General features: G+C 34.7%; 2 protein-coding genes across 2 annotated transcripts; both read left to right on the forward strand.

Annotated features, from left to right (window-relative positions):
- The first annotated feature begins 1,238 nt into the window (after positions 1 to 1,238).
- On the forward strand, positions 1,239 to 5,531 carry LOC105178908 (acetate/butyrate--CoA ligase AAE7, peroxisomal). Its single transcript, XM_011102493.2, has 3 exons — positions 1,239 to 1,574; positions 3,451 to 4,044; positions 4,429 to 5,531. Exons 1-3 carry the CDS (start codon positions 1,356 to 1,358, stop codon positions 5,323 to 5,325), a joined length of 1,710 nt encoding a protein of 569 aa, XP_011100795.1. The 5' UTR covers positions 1,239 to 1,355; the 3' UTR covers positions 5,326 to 5,531.
- Positions 5,532 to 9,531: 4,000 nt separating this feature from the next.
- Positions 9,532 to 14,282, forward strand: LOC105178909 (beta-D-xylosidase 1). Its single transcript, XM_011102494.2, has 6 exons — positions 9,532 to 9,998; positions 11,537 to 11,818; positions 12,139 to 12,308; positions 12,458 to 12,900; positions 13,005 to 13,418; positions 13,519 to 14,282. The coding sequence occupies exons 1-6, from the start codon at positions 9,600 to 9,602 to the stop codon at positions 14,121 to 14,123; spliced, it is 2,313 nt and encodes a 770-aa protein (XP_011100796.1). The 5' UTR covers positions 9,532 to 9,599; the 3' UTR covers positions 14,124 to 14,282.
- Positions 14,283 to 14,495: the final 213 nt, after the last annotated feature.

Consider the following 14,495-nt stretch of genomic DNA (forward strand, 5'->3'; position numbering starts at 1 on the left):
AAGTGTTCATCCACTCAAATTTATAGGGTATGGTTTTTCTTTCGCTTTTTAATTTCAATTATAAGTGGGTGAGAATTGGATAATTTGGGGTTCAAATTCAGAGTTAGTCCTCGTCAATCAAAGTTATATGTTTCTGAACATGAAAGGTTATGTTGCTCTGAAGAGAAAATTTAGACGATAACTTATTTAAAAATATATTTTTCAAAATAAAATTACTTTTCAAGATTTTTATTTTATTATATACATTTATTTGAGTGTGCCACGTACATTAATTTATATAATCGAGGGCTAAGGTTGAGCTCACCATAGTAGGCTGAATGATTTATAGATAGGCCCAAGCATTTATAGCCCGTCAAACATGGGCTCCTACCTGATTGGGCTGAATCCCAAACGTAGTCCCTATTTTGATTCACAAGATAGGCATCCACGCACAAGCACCCTTAAATATATATATTTATTTTTAATTTTGTATTAATTAAATAAATATAGATTTAAATTTGAAATATACACGTAGATGGAACGCACTAACCATATTGGTCATAAACTAGTCATTTTTATTCCTGTAGCCAATATAGGCAAAAAGACGTTTAGGGGGTTAAATACAATTTATCCCCTGAAAAAATGGAAAAAAATTTTTTTTATGAAAAAATAAAGTATAATTTATCCTCATGTGATTTAAAAAATAATATAATTCACCTCCTTATCATTTTTTAGTGTTACAGGGACTAAATTGCATTTTATTTTTTCACATGAGTTTTTTTGCATTTTTCTGTTAATACAAGGTTGAATTATATTTAACCCGATATTTAGGTGGTAGGTGCTATAAACACATATGATTGGTTTTTAATGTCGCGATTAATGATATTTGATGCCGTGTAGTACTATAAAATATGCGTCGTAGTATCATAAATTCAAGTAAAATTATATTTTTTGTTTTCAAGGATATGATTTTATAAATGTAGTTATTTATTTTATAAAAAATTTAAAAATTAAAAAAAATTGATAAAGTTAAATGTATATTATATGAAAATTTTAAAATTTAAAAAATTGGGCACAATTCATTTAATTTTTAAATAGATAACTGATAACAACAAAAATTTAAAGGCAGATTCCATATTGCGATCTTAGATAACAACTTTGGATGTAGATGTCAAGCAGACGCACGTCCACCGTCAGATCACCCCCTCACGCTGATTTCCGTGTATCGAAGCTCTTTCTAAAAATTCCATTTTCGTCAAGTTACCAACCTATACATATATACTATTTGGTTATATATATATGTAATGTATGTGAGTTAAACACACACTAGGACACCATCAAACGCACGCAGAAGAGAGGCATCTCCGGGTCATCAGATGGGTGGTGAAGAGAGAGACATAGATGATCTGCCCAAGAACCCAGCTAACTACACCGCGTTAACGCCGCTCGGGTTCCTGGAGCGGGCAGCGCTAGTGCACCCGACCCGGAAGTCTGTAGTCCATGGGTCTGTCACTTACACGTGGCAGCAGACCTACCGTCGATGCCGCCAGCTTGCTTCCGCCCTTACGAAGCGGGGCGTTACCTTCGGCAGCACCGTCAGTGTCTTTTTCAGTTCTCCTTCTTATTAATGTCTGCTGTTGTCATAAATTCTTATTGAATTTTGGAGGTGTGAATGACTGAATTTCTTTGAGTTTCGTTTTGGGTTTGTTAACCTCAGCCACTTACTGAAGTTGGTGAAAGTGAAGAATTTAGTTTATATATGTGGATTTTTAAATAATCAAACCATGTCCAAGAATTTCATCCAGTTATTTTCTTTCTATTAATCCAAAAAAGCTATTTTTTTTCTTTGATTTTGATTTTAGTTCTGTTTAATATGTATATATAAACTTGTAGAAACATTTCATAAAATCCAGCTTGATTGCCAAATTTTTAGTTATCATAACAAATAAAGTTACGAACTTTTTTTTTTCCTTCCTGAATCCGCTGTTAATGAATTATTTAGTTTTTGCCGATTCTTCAAGGTCATTTAGTAATAACTATAAGCTGCAGCTAAAGAAAGTCGATGTTTTCTATTGTAATAGTTGGATTTTAAGAAAGTAAAAGATTTTTCAGGATTGTTTCAAAGCCATTTTCTTTGAAAATAATGTGTTTAATTTTATTAAATTATTTCATAAAATTTCATCTAAGTTACGCTTTAATTTAGCATCATTATATAGGAAAGACATAATTTTCATTTCTTATGATTAAAATCTTTATTCTGTTTGTGGTCCTTTGTACTGGTAATTGTTTTCAATGCTTAAATTTGGATATCCTATTAGTTATAGAATATACAGTAGACATAACAATTATATATATATATATATATATATATTGTGGAATTGTTGGCATCTGCATATTAATGCTTTTGTGGATTTTGTTTTATTTTGGATAACAATAGAGGTCAACAATGTAGAGCTCACTATCCGATGAAAGGATAAAATATTGAGTGGCTTATATGAGTGCATGTTCTACTTGGGAGTTGAAAAGAAATAGCGCAAACTTAGTTAATCCATAGATTGAGATTTTGATGTTAACACTTAACTGCACCGCCTGACTTGGAATAGATATAATAGGTTCAGGAACATAAAAATGCAACCTTTGAGAGACTTAAGGGATGGTTGACTTGAGTTCTAGCGTTTGAATCGGGATGAAAAATGATGTATGTAATGTACAATAAAAAGAAATTGAAGCGGAAATTTAGTTTCTACAGTTTGGCCTTAATTGGTTTATTTACTCCACCTACGTTCTATGATTAGTTTACTCCAACTTTTTTTATGGGGAAAAGAGAAAGGAGGAAGAAAATAACAAGGGACAGTTGGGAAACATTGATTTAAAGAACATGAGAGGAAATTAAACCAGTGGCATTATTGTTTAAACTTCTCTAATTGGATTTGATATTCCGGCTTATCATTTATTCTACTTGAACCTTGATTGACAATGAACATGACAATATGGTGGATAGAAGTGCTTATGCATGTAATACACAAAGGTTTAGGTGTTGGTTTTTAGCATGTATTCAATTGTAGGATTCAGCAAGGATCCAGGTCCATATTCCCATCAGCTACTAGTGGGATGCATAGTTATTTTCATCTAAGCAGAAGGGTTATGCGCAACATTTGAGCATTTAGCAGTATGTCTTTCAAGAATTGGAGTTGATAGTCTTCTGTTGCATTATGAGAAAATGCAAGAAAGAAGGAAGAGACTGGATGTCATTAAAAGCTTGATATCTGTGTTCCATCTTCCTTTCCGCTTCTTTGAGTTCCAGTACGCTGCTGTTGAAATCCCCTGGTACACTTGTAAAATGGACTTGGGTTTTAGAGTTAAACTCAGAATGACGATGTTGATTTTTGTTAGAGCATTATCACTCTTTCAGGATCTTCCGTGGATTGAGCCAATTTCAGCTAACAATTGTCTCCATGTTCTGCACAACAGGTTGCAGTGATTGCACCAAACATTCCAGCCATGTATGAAGCTCATTTTGGGGTTCCAATGTCTGGTGCTGTACTAAATGCTGTCAATGTCCGTCTCAATGCACAGACCATTGCCTTTCTGCTGGGCCATTCACAATCTGCTCTTATTATGGTGGACCAAGAGTTCTATACCTTGGCAGAGGAAGCTTTGAAAATTTTGGCAGATACAAGCAAAAATGGGAAATTTAAGCCTCCAATTTTGATTGTTATTGCAGATGAAAACTGTGATCCAAAGTCACTTCAATATGCACTGGAAAGAGGAGCAGTTGAATATGAGAAGTTCCTGGAAACGGGTGATCCAGAGTTTGCATGGAAACCACCTGAGGATGAGTGGCACAGCATTGCCTTGGGCTATACTTCTGGTACAACAGCTAGTCCTAAGGGGGTCGTTTTGCACCACCGAGGGGCATATCTCATGGCTCTGAGTAATGCTGTTGTATGGGGCATGAATGAAGGAGCTGTTTACCTGTGGACTTTGCCCATGTTCCATTGTAATGGCTGGTGTTTCACTTGGACTCTTGCAGCGCTTTGTGGGACGAGCATTTGCCTTAGACAGGTATTCCAATTGCATTTGCATTTCTTTAGCTTGCATTACTCGAGGGTTAATATTGCTGCGTTTTAGTTCACAATGTTGGATTTTCCAATCTCCCATGCGATGGTTACCTCAGACATATGTGAATGCATGCATGTAAGGAAGAAACAGATATTCTTGCACTAATTTGATAATAACGTAGTTACTACTTGGTTTGAAATCAGTTGGTTGGTCTGTTATCTGTTTAGTGTCATTTAATATGAAGCAGTCAACAATTCTATTTATGGTTATATGCACTGAATGCTGAAGATGCTTTTCAATTTTTCCTATTCCAAGTTGGCAATATGTAAAGACATATGTAACTATGTACTGAGTCTGCTATGGTTTCTTTTTATTCATTTTCTTTAGGTCACAGCTAAAGGTGTCTACTCAGCCATAGCCAATCTTGGTGTGACCCATTTCTGTGCTGCACCAGTGGTTCTCAATACCATTGTAAATGCCCCCAAAATTGAAACGATCCTTCCCCTCCCCCGTGTCGTCTATGTGATGACGGCAGGTGCTGCTCCTCCCCCTTCAGTTCTCTTTGCAATGTCACAACGAGGCTTCCGAGTCACACACACTTATGGGCTTTCTGAAACTTATGGGCCCTCAACTATATGTGCGTGGAAGCCCGAGTGGGATTCACTACCACCAGAAGACCAAGCCCGTTTAAATGCACGACAAGGGGTCCGATACGTTGCCCTAGAGGGCTTGGACATTGTTCATACCCAAAACATGACACCTGTCCCGGCTGATGGGAAAACAGTTGGAGAAATTGTATTCAGGGGCAATGCTGTGATGAAGGGCTATCTCAAGAATCCCAAAGCAAACAAAGAGGCTTTTGCCGGTGGCTGGTTCCATTCTGGTGATCTTGGTGTAAAGCACCCAGACGGCTATATCGAGATCAAGGACAGGTCAAAGGATATAATTATATCAGGAGGTGAAAACATCAGCAGCGTGGAGGTGGAGAATATTCTGTACCAGCACCATGCAATATTTGAAGTTTCGGTGGTGGCCAGGCCAGATGAGCAATGGGGGGAATCGCCTTGTGCATTTGTGACGTTAAAGCCAGATGTCGATGCATCTGACCAGCAACACGTAGCCGAAGATATAATGAAGTTCAGTCGATCAAAAATGCCAGGATACTGGGTTCCAAAATCAGTTGTCTTCGGACCGTTGCCTAAGACAGCCACCGGGAAAATACAGAAGCATTTGCTGAGAGCCAAAGCGAAGGAGATGGGGCCGGTGAAGAAGAGTAGGTTATAATACAGAAGCATTTATTGAGGATCACTAAGCACTTATTTTCCGGCAGAAACATGGACGACATCCCCTTTCCTAAACCCTTTACCACAGTTGAAATTATGATTATGTGCCTGTAAAATTTGTTATATCCATGCTCACAACTTCAGCTTGTATTAATAAAAGACAGCGTTTTTGTCGGAATCCTTAAGGCCAATGATCTTTTGCATTCACATCTTCTTCTCCTCCAATGTATGACAATCTGTACCATTCATTCCTCTAATATATAATGCGGCAAATTTTAATGTGAATCAAATTTGGTCAGTTTGAAAATAATTATATAATAAGTGTAATACATTTATCATATGATTATTATACAATTTAAGAAAAAATGATCAATCATCGACTAGATTTGATTTGGCTAAATTTATTTCTCAAATAATAGAGAATATTAACAAGAACATGTAATATGGCCCATTGCAACAGTGAATGCAAAGGATAAGAAGTAGGAAAAATATATGATTAGTTGGCAATATCATATCATCCACCTCAACATAAAGATGGTATTTTAAAGGATAAGAATATGTGTTGTTCCAATCAACATATCCACAATACGTTTCCAACTCTATATTTTAAGTAGTTCCCATACTCTCATGTCCAATGTACATTTAATTCTTCGACAGCTCTTTCTCATTCTTTGTCCCCCCTCTCCCCCTCCCCTCCGTTTCAAGAGATTATACGACGTATAATACTAGATTTATACAAGATAAAAATATGTATTTACAAGAAATTTTATAAGCCTCGTACAAATATCAAACAAGAGTATAATACTGATTTCGTATAAGCTAAGATTACGTATTTGTAAGAAAATTTATAAGGCTCGTACAAATGTCAAATAAAGACGAAAGAGAAAAATAATGAATCCAAATACGTATGTCTACTTGTTATCACAAGGTTTTGTACGTATTTGATGAATTATTTAAGTTTATATACTAAAGGAGTTCTCGTTTTCATCTTAATAACCATCACTCCACCACCTTTAATGATCCAGTTATGACAGTTTGGAGATATATACAAATTGGCCCACGTCAGAAAAAAACGAAGAATGATTAAATAAATAAAAAAGATAAGGAATATGTCGCAATCAAGAGGGGTTGTCGAATGCACCCACATCTACTCAGCATCCGCCGCTCCTTCCCATCAGCACAATCAAGTTATGTTCGATTATTTGTTGGAAAAATCCTTTCCAGATTTCTGTTGCTCCAATTTGATACCTCACATGAGCGGTGAAGTTAATGTTTTATAATTAATTAAGAGGCTGTGAGATTTAATTTTACGATAATAGATATTTAATTTATTTTTAATAGTAGTATATATATATTTTTTGAATTTATAGGTTGATTTAGAATTATTAATGTGTTGTGTAATAATTATATTGATTGATTTAAAAATATCAATATATTTTTTAAAAGAAAATTTTGATTAATTATAAGAGATTTTTTTTAAAAAATACTTATTTAGTGATTGGTTGTTTAGAGAAGCGAAGATTCCAGGAATTGATCCATTGATTTATACATTAAAGGATTAAATGCATTTTTACTTTCATATCTTAAGTTATTTGATGTTTTCGTATTTTAAATTTTGAGAGTAGTATTTTGGAGTGAATTTCAACAAAAAAATAAAAGAAAAACTGAAATCTCAAAAAGTAAAAATATATAAGATCAAAATACTATTTTAAAAAGTTAAAATAAAAATATTAGTAGAAATAGACCGGTGGAGACAAAAATATTAATAGAAATAAACCAAAAAAAAAAAAAAAAACAAAAATGGGGCAATAGGGACAAAAGTAATTATATAAGAATTTATTGTCGGAATTTGTTTTTAGGAAATTTGGTAGTAGAGAACAAAAGAATCCCCAAATGGGCCTTAAATTTCCTTTTTCCATAATTTCCTGAGTAGCCAAAATTTGCAAATATCTTAAGACTCGTTGCCATAATTATTTAGGAAATATCTTAAGAAATCAAGTAACAATTTTTCATGCTCCTAATTAATTAGTCCAAATTTTTTGTTTTGTTATGATGAGTTCTATTGGTTTAATTATGTCGATTATTTTACAAATATTTTTGACAAAGAATAATTTTACATAAAATTGTCGTTAAAAATAATTAGTTATACATATACAAATGAATCAATAATTATTTGTAAGGACAATCTTATGCATATTCTTTGTGAGTAATTATTATATATATATATATTGAGATAAAATTTAAATTATTATTTTCTAATATATTTTTATACCAATTTAAAAATTGCCCATTTAAATTTTATTATTAATATTATATTTTCATGATAGTTTGTGAGTAGTGGAAGTGGTAATAGGACAAAAATTCACGGTTTTACCATTGTGAAATTGTGGTCACGGACGAGCTGCTGCTATGCTATATGATCATTATGCACTTTTCTTTGACAGGTTGAGTTACTGCTCCAGTGCTCATCCTACAATCTTGTGACTTGCTGCACCATCCTATAAATTAATCATTTTTTTTTATTTCGATTTAGACTCAAGATTTAAATTAGTAAATTCAAAAAATTAATAAAATTATAATTTTTTAAAAAACCCTTGTATAAAAGTTGTTGCTGCTATGAGTGTTTCCTTCCGCGTAATTGGTTTCAATTTTATCCTAAACACCATTCAATTAATCAATACAATGTATATATTTTATTTATGAAAAATAATATAAGTCCGTTGAATTGAAAACAAATCTCTTTAAATTAATAAACTATTATTTTACCAATGAATTAATACCCTTTTAAATTAATAAAATTATGTGGTCCCATCATTTTCACCGTACATATCCCATATGCACACCAATTTGGGAAATCAAAATACTTCTTTCATAAAATAAAATATAATAAAATACAAAAGTAGGTAAGTAAATGAACATATGGATGTAGCTAAAATATTGAATTTGAAGGGATATAAAGTCTGATATAAAGTACAAAAATTGCAATTATTTTGTATTGATTCGAACAATAATAGATTGAGATTTAATTTGGTCAAGTTATATATATGTCAAAAGATATATAATTAAGTTGGCCTTGTATTTAATGATCCCTCATATATATATATATATATATAAATGAAAATGATAAAAAAAATCATGTTTGAACAAATTAATACTGCTAATAAGTGTGGGTGCTCTAACGTACCCTTAATTAATTTCTGCTAACTAATAATTCACATTATTGCTTCCTTAACCTACAAAAGCTATTGCGTAGGCTATTGACCAAAAAATTATAGGACCAATATTTTATAATATACAATTATGTATAACACACACCCCTATATTTATAAATCAACAATAATTATCTTTCATATTTTTATTCATTAATTATATATTTGAAACACTTTGTGCAATAATTCTTTATCTATCTACGCACACACACCTCATCAAAAAAGAAAATATAAAGCTCAAGTAATTAATATGAACTCCCTTTTGATTAAAAAAGGAAAATTTAAATAAATGAAATTCATTATCTATATATACTTGTGTACTATATAATTAAGGAAGAACACATTTTTTTTTATTTTTTATTTTTACTAGATATTAAGGGAAAATACTTTTTTCGGGTCTTCCTTTTCTTAGTCTATTTTTTTTCATATTTGATTTAATTTTTTTATTTATTCGTCTAACTTTCCACCCCCACTCCCACTATCTTTTGAAATTGTTTCTTTTTGTCTTCGTTAATTTTCATGCATCTTTTTTCGTTATTATTTTTTTTATAAATTTAATATTAGCTTATTATTTTTATATACTTCATTAAATAATAATATTTTATTTTAACAATATTATATATAAAATTTACACACATATAAAGTCTGCCACAAACTTGTATATAGCCAAGTTTCACTTTAGGGATTAAAATTGTAAATCAAAGGTTTCTTTTCCTCCATAATAAATGATATATATATATATATGTATGTATAAAATTAAGTTTGCTTAGATATATAGAAAACTAAACAAATGCGTGTTTTACTTACTCACTCAATCGTTACACTTACACACACTCCTTTAATTCCCTCTTTCTCACTGTTTTCCACACACACACAGATTACATGAAGGACGTGGAGATTCAATCATCAAAACTCTTTAAACTCACATCATATATATGTATATCTAATACCCAACATTTCAAGTAGTTCCCTTCCCCCCCCCCCCGCCCCACCCCCCTCTCTCTCTATATGTGTATATATATACCTACCATTCTCTTCCACAAAAACACACTATCACTACTCAAAAATGGGACAAAACCCACTTAAGAAAAACTTGTCATTTTTCCTCATTCTCCTATGTGCATTTACATGTGAATCGCGGACGCCATTCGCATGTGACCCAACCAATCACATAACAACAACTCTGCCGTTTTGCAGCGTGTCTCTTCACATAAGAGATAGGGTTAAGGACTTGATTGGAAGGTTAACTTTGCAAGAAAAGATTAGGTTACTAGTGAATAATGCTGCACCCGTGGATCGACTAGGCATTAGGGGCTACGAGTGGTGGTCGGAGGCGCTTCACGGCGTCTCCAACACCGGCCCCGGCGTCAAATTCGGAGGCCAGTTTCCCGGCGCCACCAGCTTCCCTCAAGTTATCACCACCGCCGCTTCATTTAACTCCTCCTTGTGGGAAGCAATTGGCCAGGTTAGATATATATGTATTTGTATGTTTGTTTGTATATGTAACATAGTTTTAGTTTTTCGTACGTAATATTTTTCTTTTATTATTTTAGTGGTATACGGGGGGAAAAAAGAAAAGAGAATGATATTTATTTAGTTTTGGGTTGGTGATGATTATGGACAAAATGAAGGCAGATTCGGATGCAACAGGGGGAAATTTGAATTTCTGATCTGGGGCATGCAAATGCAAACTTTTACAAGAATTCACGTGTTTGATAAAATGTTGGCATTGAATTCTCACAAGTGTGATATATATATTATTTATTGGTGATGAGGTATAGAATACGTACAAGGGATATATATATGTACAGTAGTCCAAACATAAATACATAAATATAATTAAAAGTGTGTCCTGAAGCAGTCAGATATAGGTTGGGAAAGTTCATTGATCAGTTATTAATTATTAATTATCTCTATGAATCACCTAAAATTTCTCAATCATGTGTGTGGTCATTTTCATGACAGACATGGTTCATCTATATTTTTCTACTGATTTTCTTTTTGGTGGGGATGGGGTGATGAATTCCATTAAGACAATAGTACTGCAAGAATGTGACAAGGGTGGGTATTTTTTTATGTAATGGAGACAGACCCTTTTTTCAAGTGGCATGTGACAGCAGGGTAATGGTATATGTATATATAATAATAAGAGAAAAACAAAGAGTAAGCGTCCAAAAAGAAATGAACATAATGTGTATATATTGGGATGCATATGATATGGTAACTGCGCCTCACCCTCACTCTCAACCTTTCCATCATCCTCAGGCCATTGTCTAGCTGTAATAAATACAATTATTTGCAAGTTGCAAGTATGTGTATGTATGTGTATATGAAGGCCTACTCTTTTGCCCATACCTAAACAGTAGTAGTAGTTGCATGCTCAACTCAAATCAAATGTGGTCCACAAAGCAATGAGTGGGGTGGGAGGGCCCCCCTTTTTTAGGGTATGCTTTTTGATTGAACTAAAGTTGGACAGACACTTGAATTTGACAGATTCTTGATATTCTCTTAAATAACCATATCATATACATATATATAAATCATGATAAGTAAATAATGGACATAATTCCTTTCTATTCCTTATAACATACAAATTTAATTGGCCCACACATGAGTTATTTAGGACCGTACATATGACATATATCATGACAAACGAGATGTATGATTATTAATTATATGAATATATGTATAGTCCATCCATTTATAATCCCAACATATACACACATATATATACATATGTTAATAAATAAATATGAGCAAATATATAGTCAGAATTATTAGAGGGCTCGATTCATCTTGTTCTATATATTTCACCCCCTAATTGAGATTTTATTTAAACCATCTGAATATGTTCAGAATCTTTACCTATTCTAATTATTGTTTTTTGTAAAAAAAAAAAAAGAAAAGAAAAAGGCATTTATTTACGTTACATATACTAATTATATATAATAATGAATTAATCATGAGTTATGTTATATTTTGGGGGTTGAATTTACTTATTAGGTGGTATCTGATGAAGCAAGAGCAATGTACAATGGAGGCGTGGCTGGGCTGACCTATTGGAGTCCAAATGTGAACATTTTCCGGGACCCCAGGTGGGGGAGGGGTCAAGAAACGCCCGGTGAGGACCCAACGGTGGCCGCCAAGTACGCGGCCAGCTACGTGCGGGGGCTGCAGGGCAATGCCGCCGGAAACCGGCTCAAGGTTGCTGCCTGCTGCAAACACTACACTGCCTATGATCTGGATTTCTGGAACGGCATGGACCGCTTCCATTTCAATGCCAGGGTACTGTTTTACGCAACTTACCCTCTCTTTTTGTTATTGTTGATTAATATTACTACCACAATGAAATAATTAAAACGAAAAAAGAAAATAAAACGTTCATTGCTTGCACGGCTCTTCCACATGATCAAGATTAATATTACCAGCAGTACGTCAGCACCAATCATATGAAATTCAATTGGGCCCCACTTATAATTTGACACTTGAGACAGAAGTAATTAGTTGAAGATAATCCTGTCCTTGTTATCCATGTTCAGTTAGCAGTTGTTGAGGTTTGCATCCATGCTTGAACGTAAGATGTATTATTGTAACTTAATATGCAGGTAAGCAAACAGGATTTGGAGGAAACGTACAATGTGCCTTTCAAGGCTTGTGTGGTTGAAGGCAGAGTTGCTAGTGTTATGTGCTCATACAATCAGGTCAATGGCAAGCCCACTTGTGCTGATCCCAATCTCCTTCGCAACACTATTCGCGGCCAATGGCGTCTAAACGGGTTAGCGCCCATCTTTTATCACATTTTTATATGATAATAATATGAATTTTTTTCTCAAGCTCTTACCTTTTTTTATTTTTTTTGGGAAAAAAAAAACCAATATTCTTTAGCATTTGTTTTTTCCTAATATCGTGGGGGATAAAAAACAGGTACATTGTATCAGACTGTGATTCAGTTGGAGTCTTGTTCAACGATCAACATTACACTGCCACACCTGAGGATGCTGCAGCTGCTTCAATTAAAGCAGGTTTGGATTTGGATTGTGGGCCTTTCCTTGCAATCTACACGGAAGGAGCCATTCGCAGCGGCAAATTGAGTGAGGCTGATGTAGACCGGTCCTTGGCCAATTTGCTTGCAGTCCAGATGCGCTTGGGTATGTTTGATGGCCCAAGACAGCCCTATCTTAATTTGGGACCGCGGGATGTGTGCACCCCAGCCCATCAACAACTGGCCCTTGAAGCAGCCCGACAAGGCATTGTTCTTCTACAAAATCGAAACCGGGCTTTGCCGTTGTCTACTACTCGCCACCGTACTGTGGCCGTCATTGGGCCCAACTCAGATGCTACGGACACAATGATAGGAAACTATGCCGGTACACCTAATTTACATTCTATAGTAGGAAGTAGGAACATGGCTAATTTTTATCGTATTTGTGGATATGATCATTATTTGTTAAATTATTTCGAATTAATTTAGGAACTCCGTGTGGCTACACCACTCCGTTACAAGGTATATCAAGATATGCCAAGACAATTCATGAAACGGGATGCACTCTCGTAAGCTGTGCCAGTAACGATCAATTTGGCGGGGCTGAGGAGGCTGCTCGACGCGCTGATGCAACGATCCTAGTTGTGGGTCTTAGCCAAGTGATCGAACGTGAAGCCCTTGATCGAAATGGGCTTCTTTTGCCGGGACATCAACAAGAGCTTGTATCAAGAGTAGCCAAGGCCTCTAGAGGGCCCGTAGTATTGGTCCTAATGTCTGGTGGCCCAATTGATGTTACGTTTGCCAAAAATGATCCACAGATTGCTGCCATTTTGTGGGCCGGGTATCCGGGTCAATCCGGAGGAACCGCAATTGCTGATGTTTTATTTGGGACAATCAATCCAGGTACATATGACCATCTTTCGTTCCATAATTGATAATATTACACTAAGAACAACAAATGGGTACGCTGAAAAATTAAAAAATTTATGTGCTATATTTGTAGGGGGAAAGTTGCCTATGACATGGTACCCACAAGATTATCTAGCCAAGGTGCCCATGACAGACATGGCCATGCATGCTGATCCATCAAGAGGCTATCCGGGTCGGACTTACAGGTTTTACAAGGGGCCGGTTGTGTTCCCATTCGGGTATGGGCTAAGTTACACCAGCTTCAGACACACTCTTGCCAATGGCCCATCCAAAATTTCAATTCCTTTTACAAGCCTAAAAGCTTCCAAGAACACCACTCTATTGAGTAAAGCAATTAGGGTTTCACACACAAGTTGTGAGACTCTAAACTTGGGGATGCACATTGATGTGGAAAACATCGGAGAAATGGATGGAACACATACAATAATGGTGTTCGCCTCGACCACATCGTCTGTCGGAGAAGTTGGCCCGGAGAAACAACTGATAGCATTTGAGAAAGTAGATGTGGCGGCAAAATCGAAACAGCGAGTTAGGGTTCATATTAATGCATGCAACCATTTGAGCATTGTGGATCAATTCGGGATTCGAAGAATCCCAATAGGTGAACACAATCTTCACATTGGGGATGATCTTAAACATACCATTTTACTCCAAAATGCTATGGAGGAAACAAATTAAGTCTTAATAAGTTGGATATGATAACTCATAATTAGTTTGTGAGTGAAAAATGTAATGATTTTAATTTGTTTCAACACATCAGTCATCAAGTGTAAAAAATGGAAATGGTACTTGTCATATGAATTGAAATGAAAGGGGTGATTACTATTGAACCAAATATTTCTGTGCATGTTTTCCTTTTTTATGTATCCAAATATTGATTATATATATCACTACATTAAAGATATTAATCACTCATTCAGCTACATACTTATAACTACCAAAATTATAATTAAAAAATAATTAATTATACTTACATCCTTAAAAAACGAGTGTTTTTTGTTACCTCTCATACTCCAGGTGTGTAAGTGAGACAAAGTGCACTGATTAGGA

This window comes from Sesamum indicum, unplaced genomic scaffold (genome assembly GCF_000512975.1).
Source record: "Sesamum indicum cultivar Zhongzhi No. 13 unplaced genomic scaffold, S_indicum_v1.0 scaffold00109, whole genome shotgun sequence".
Lineage (NCBI taxonomy): Eukaryota > Viridiplantae > Streptophyta > Magnoliopsida > Lamiales > Pedaliaceae > Sesamum > Sesamum indicum.

Coding starts and splice junctions, on each gene's coding strand:
- LOC105178909 (XM_011102494.2), top strand. CDS start 9,600: ATGGGACAAAACCCACTTAAGAAAAACTTGTCATTTTTCCTCATTCTC. Junction 11,819..12,138: donor GCTTCCATTTCAATGCCAGG/GTACTGTTTTAC, acceptor CTTAATATGCAG/GTAAGCAAACAGGATTTGGA. Junction 13,419..13,518: donor ATTTGGGACAATCAATCCAG/GTACATATGACC, acceptor CTATATTTGTAG/GGGGAAAGTTGCCTATGACA.
- LOC105178908 (XM_011102493.2), top strand. CDS start 1,356: ATGGGTGGTGAAGAGAGAGACATAGATGATCTGCCCAAGAACCCAGCT. Junction 1,575..3,450: donor GCGTTACCTTCGGCAGCACC/GTCAGTGTCTTT, acceptor TCTGCACAACAG/GTTGCAGTGATTGCACCAAA. Junction 4,045..4,428: donor CGAGCATTTGCCTTAGACAG/GTATTCCAATTG, acceptor CATTTTCTTTAG/GTCACAGCTAAAGGTGTCTA.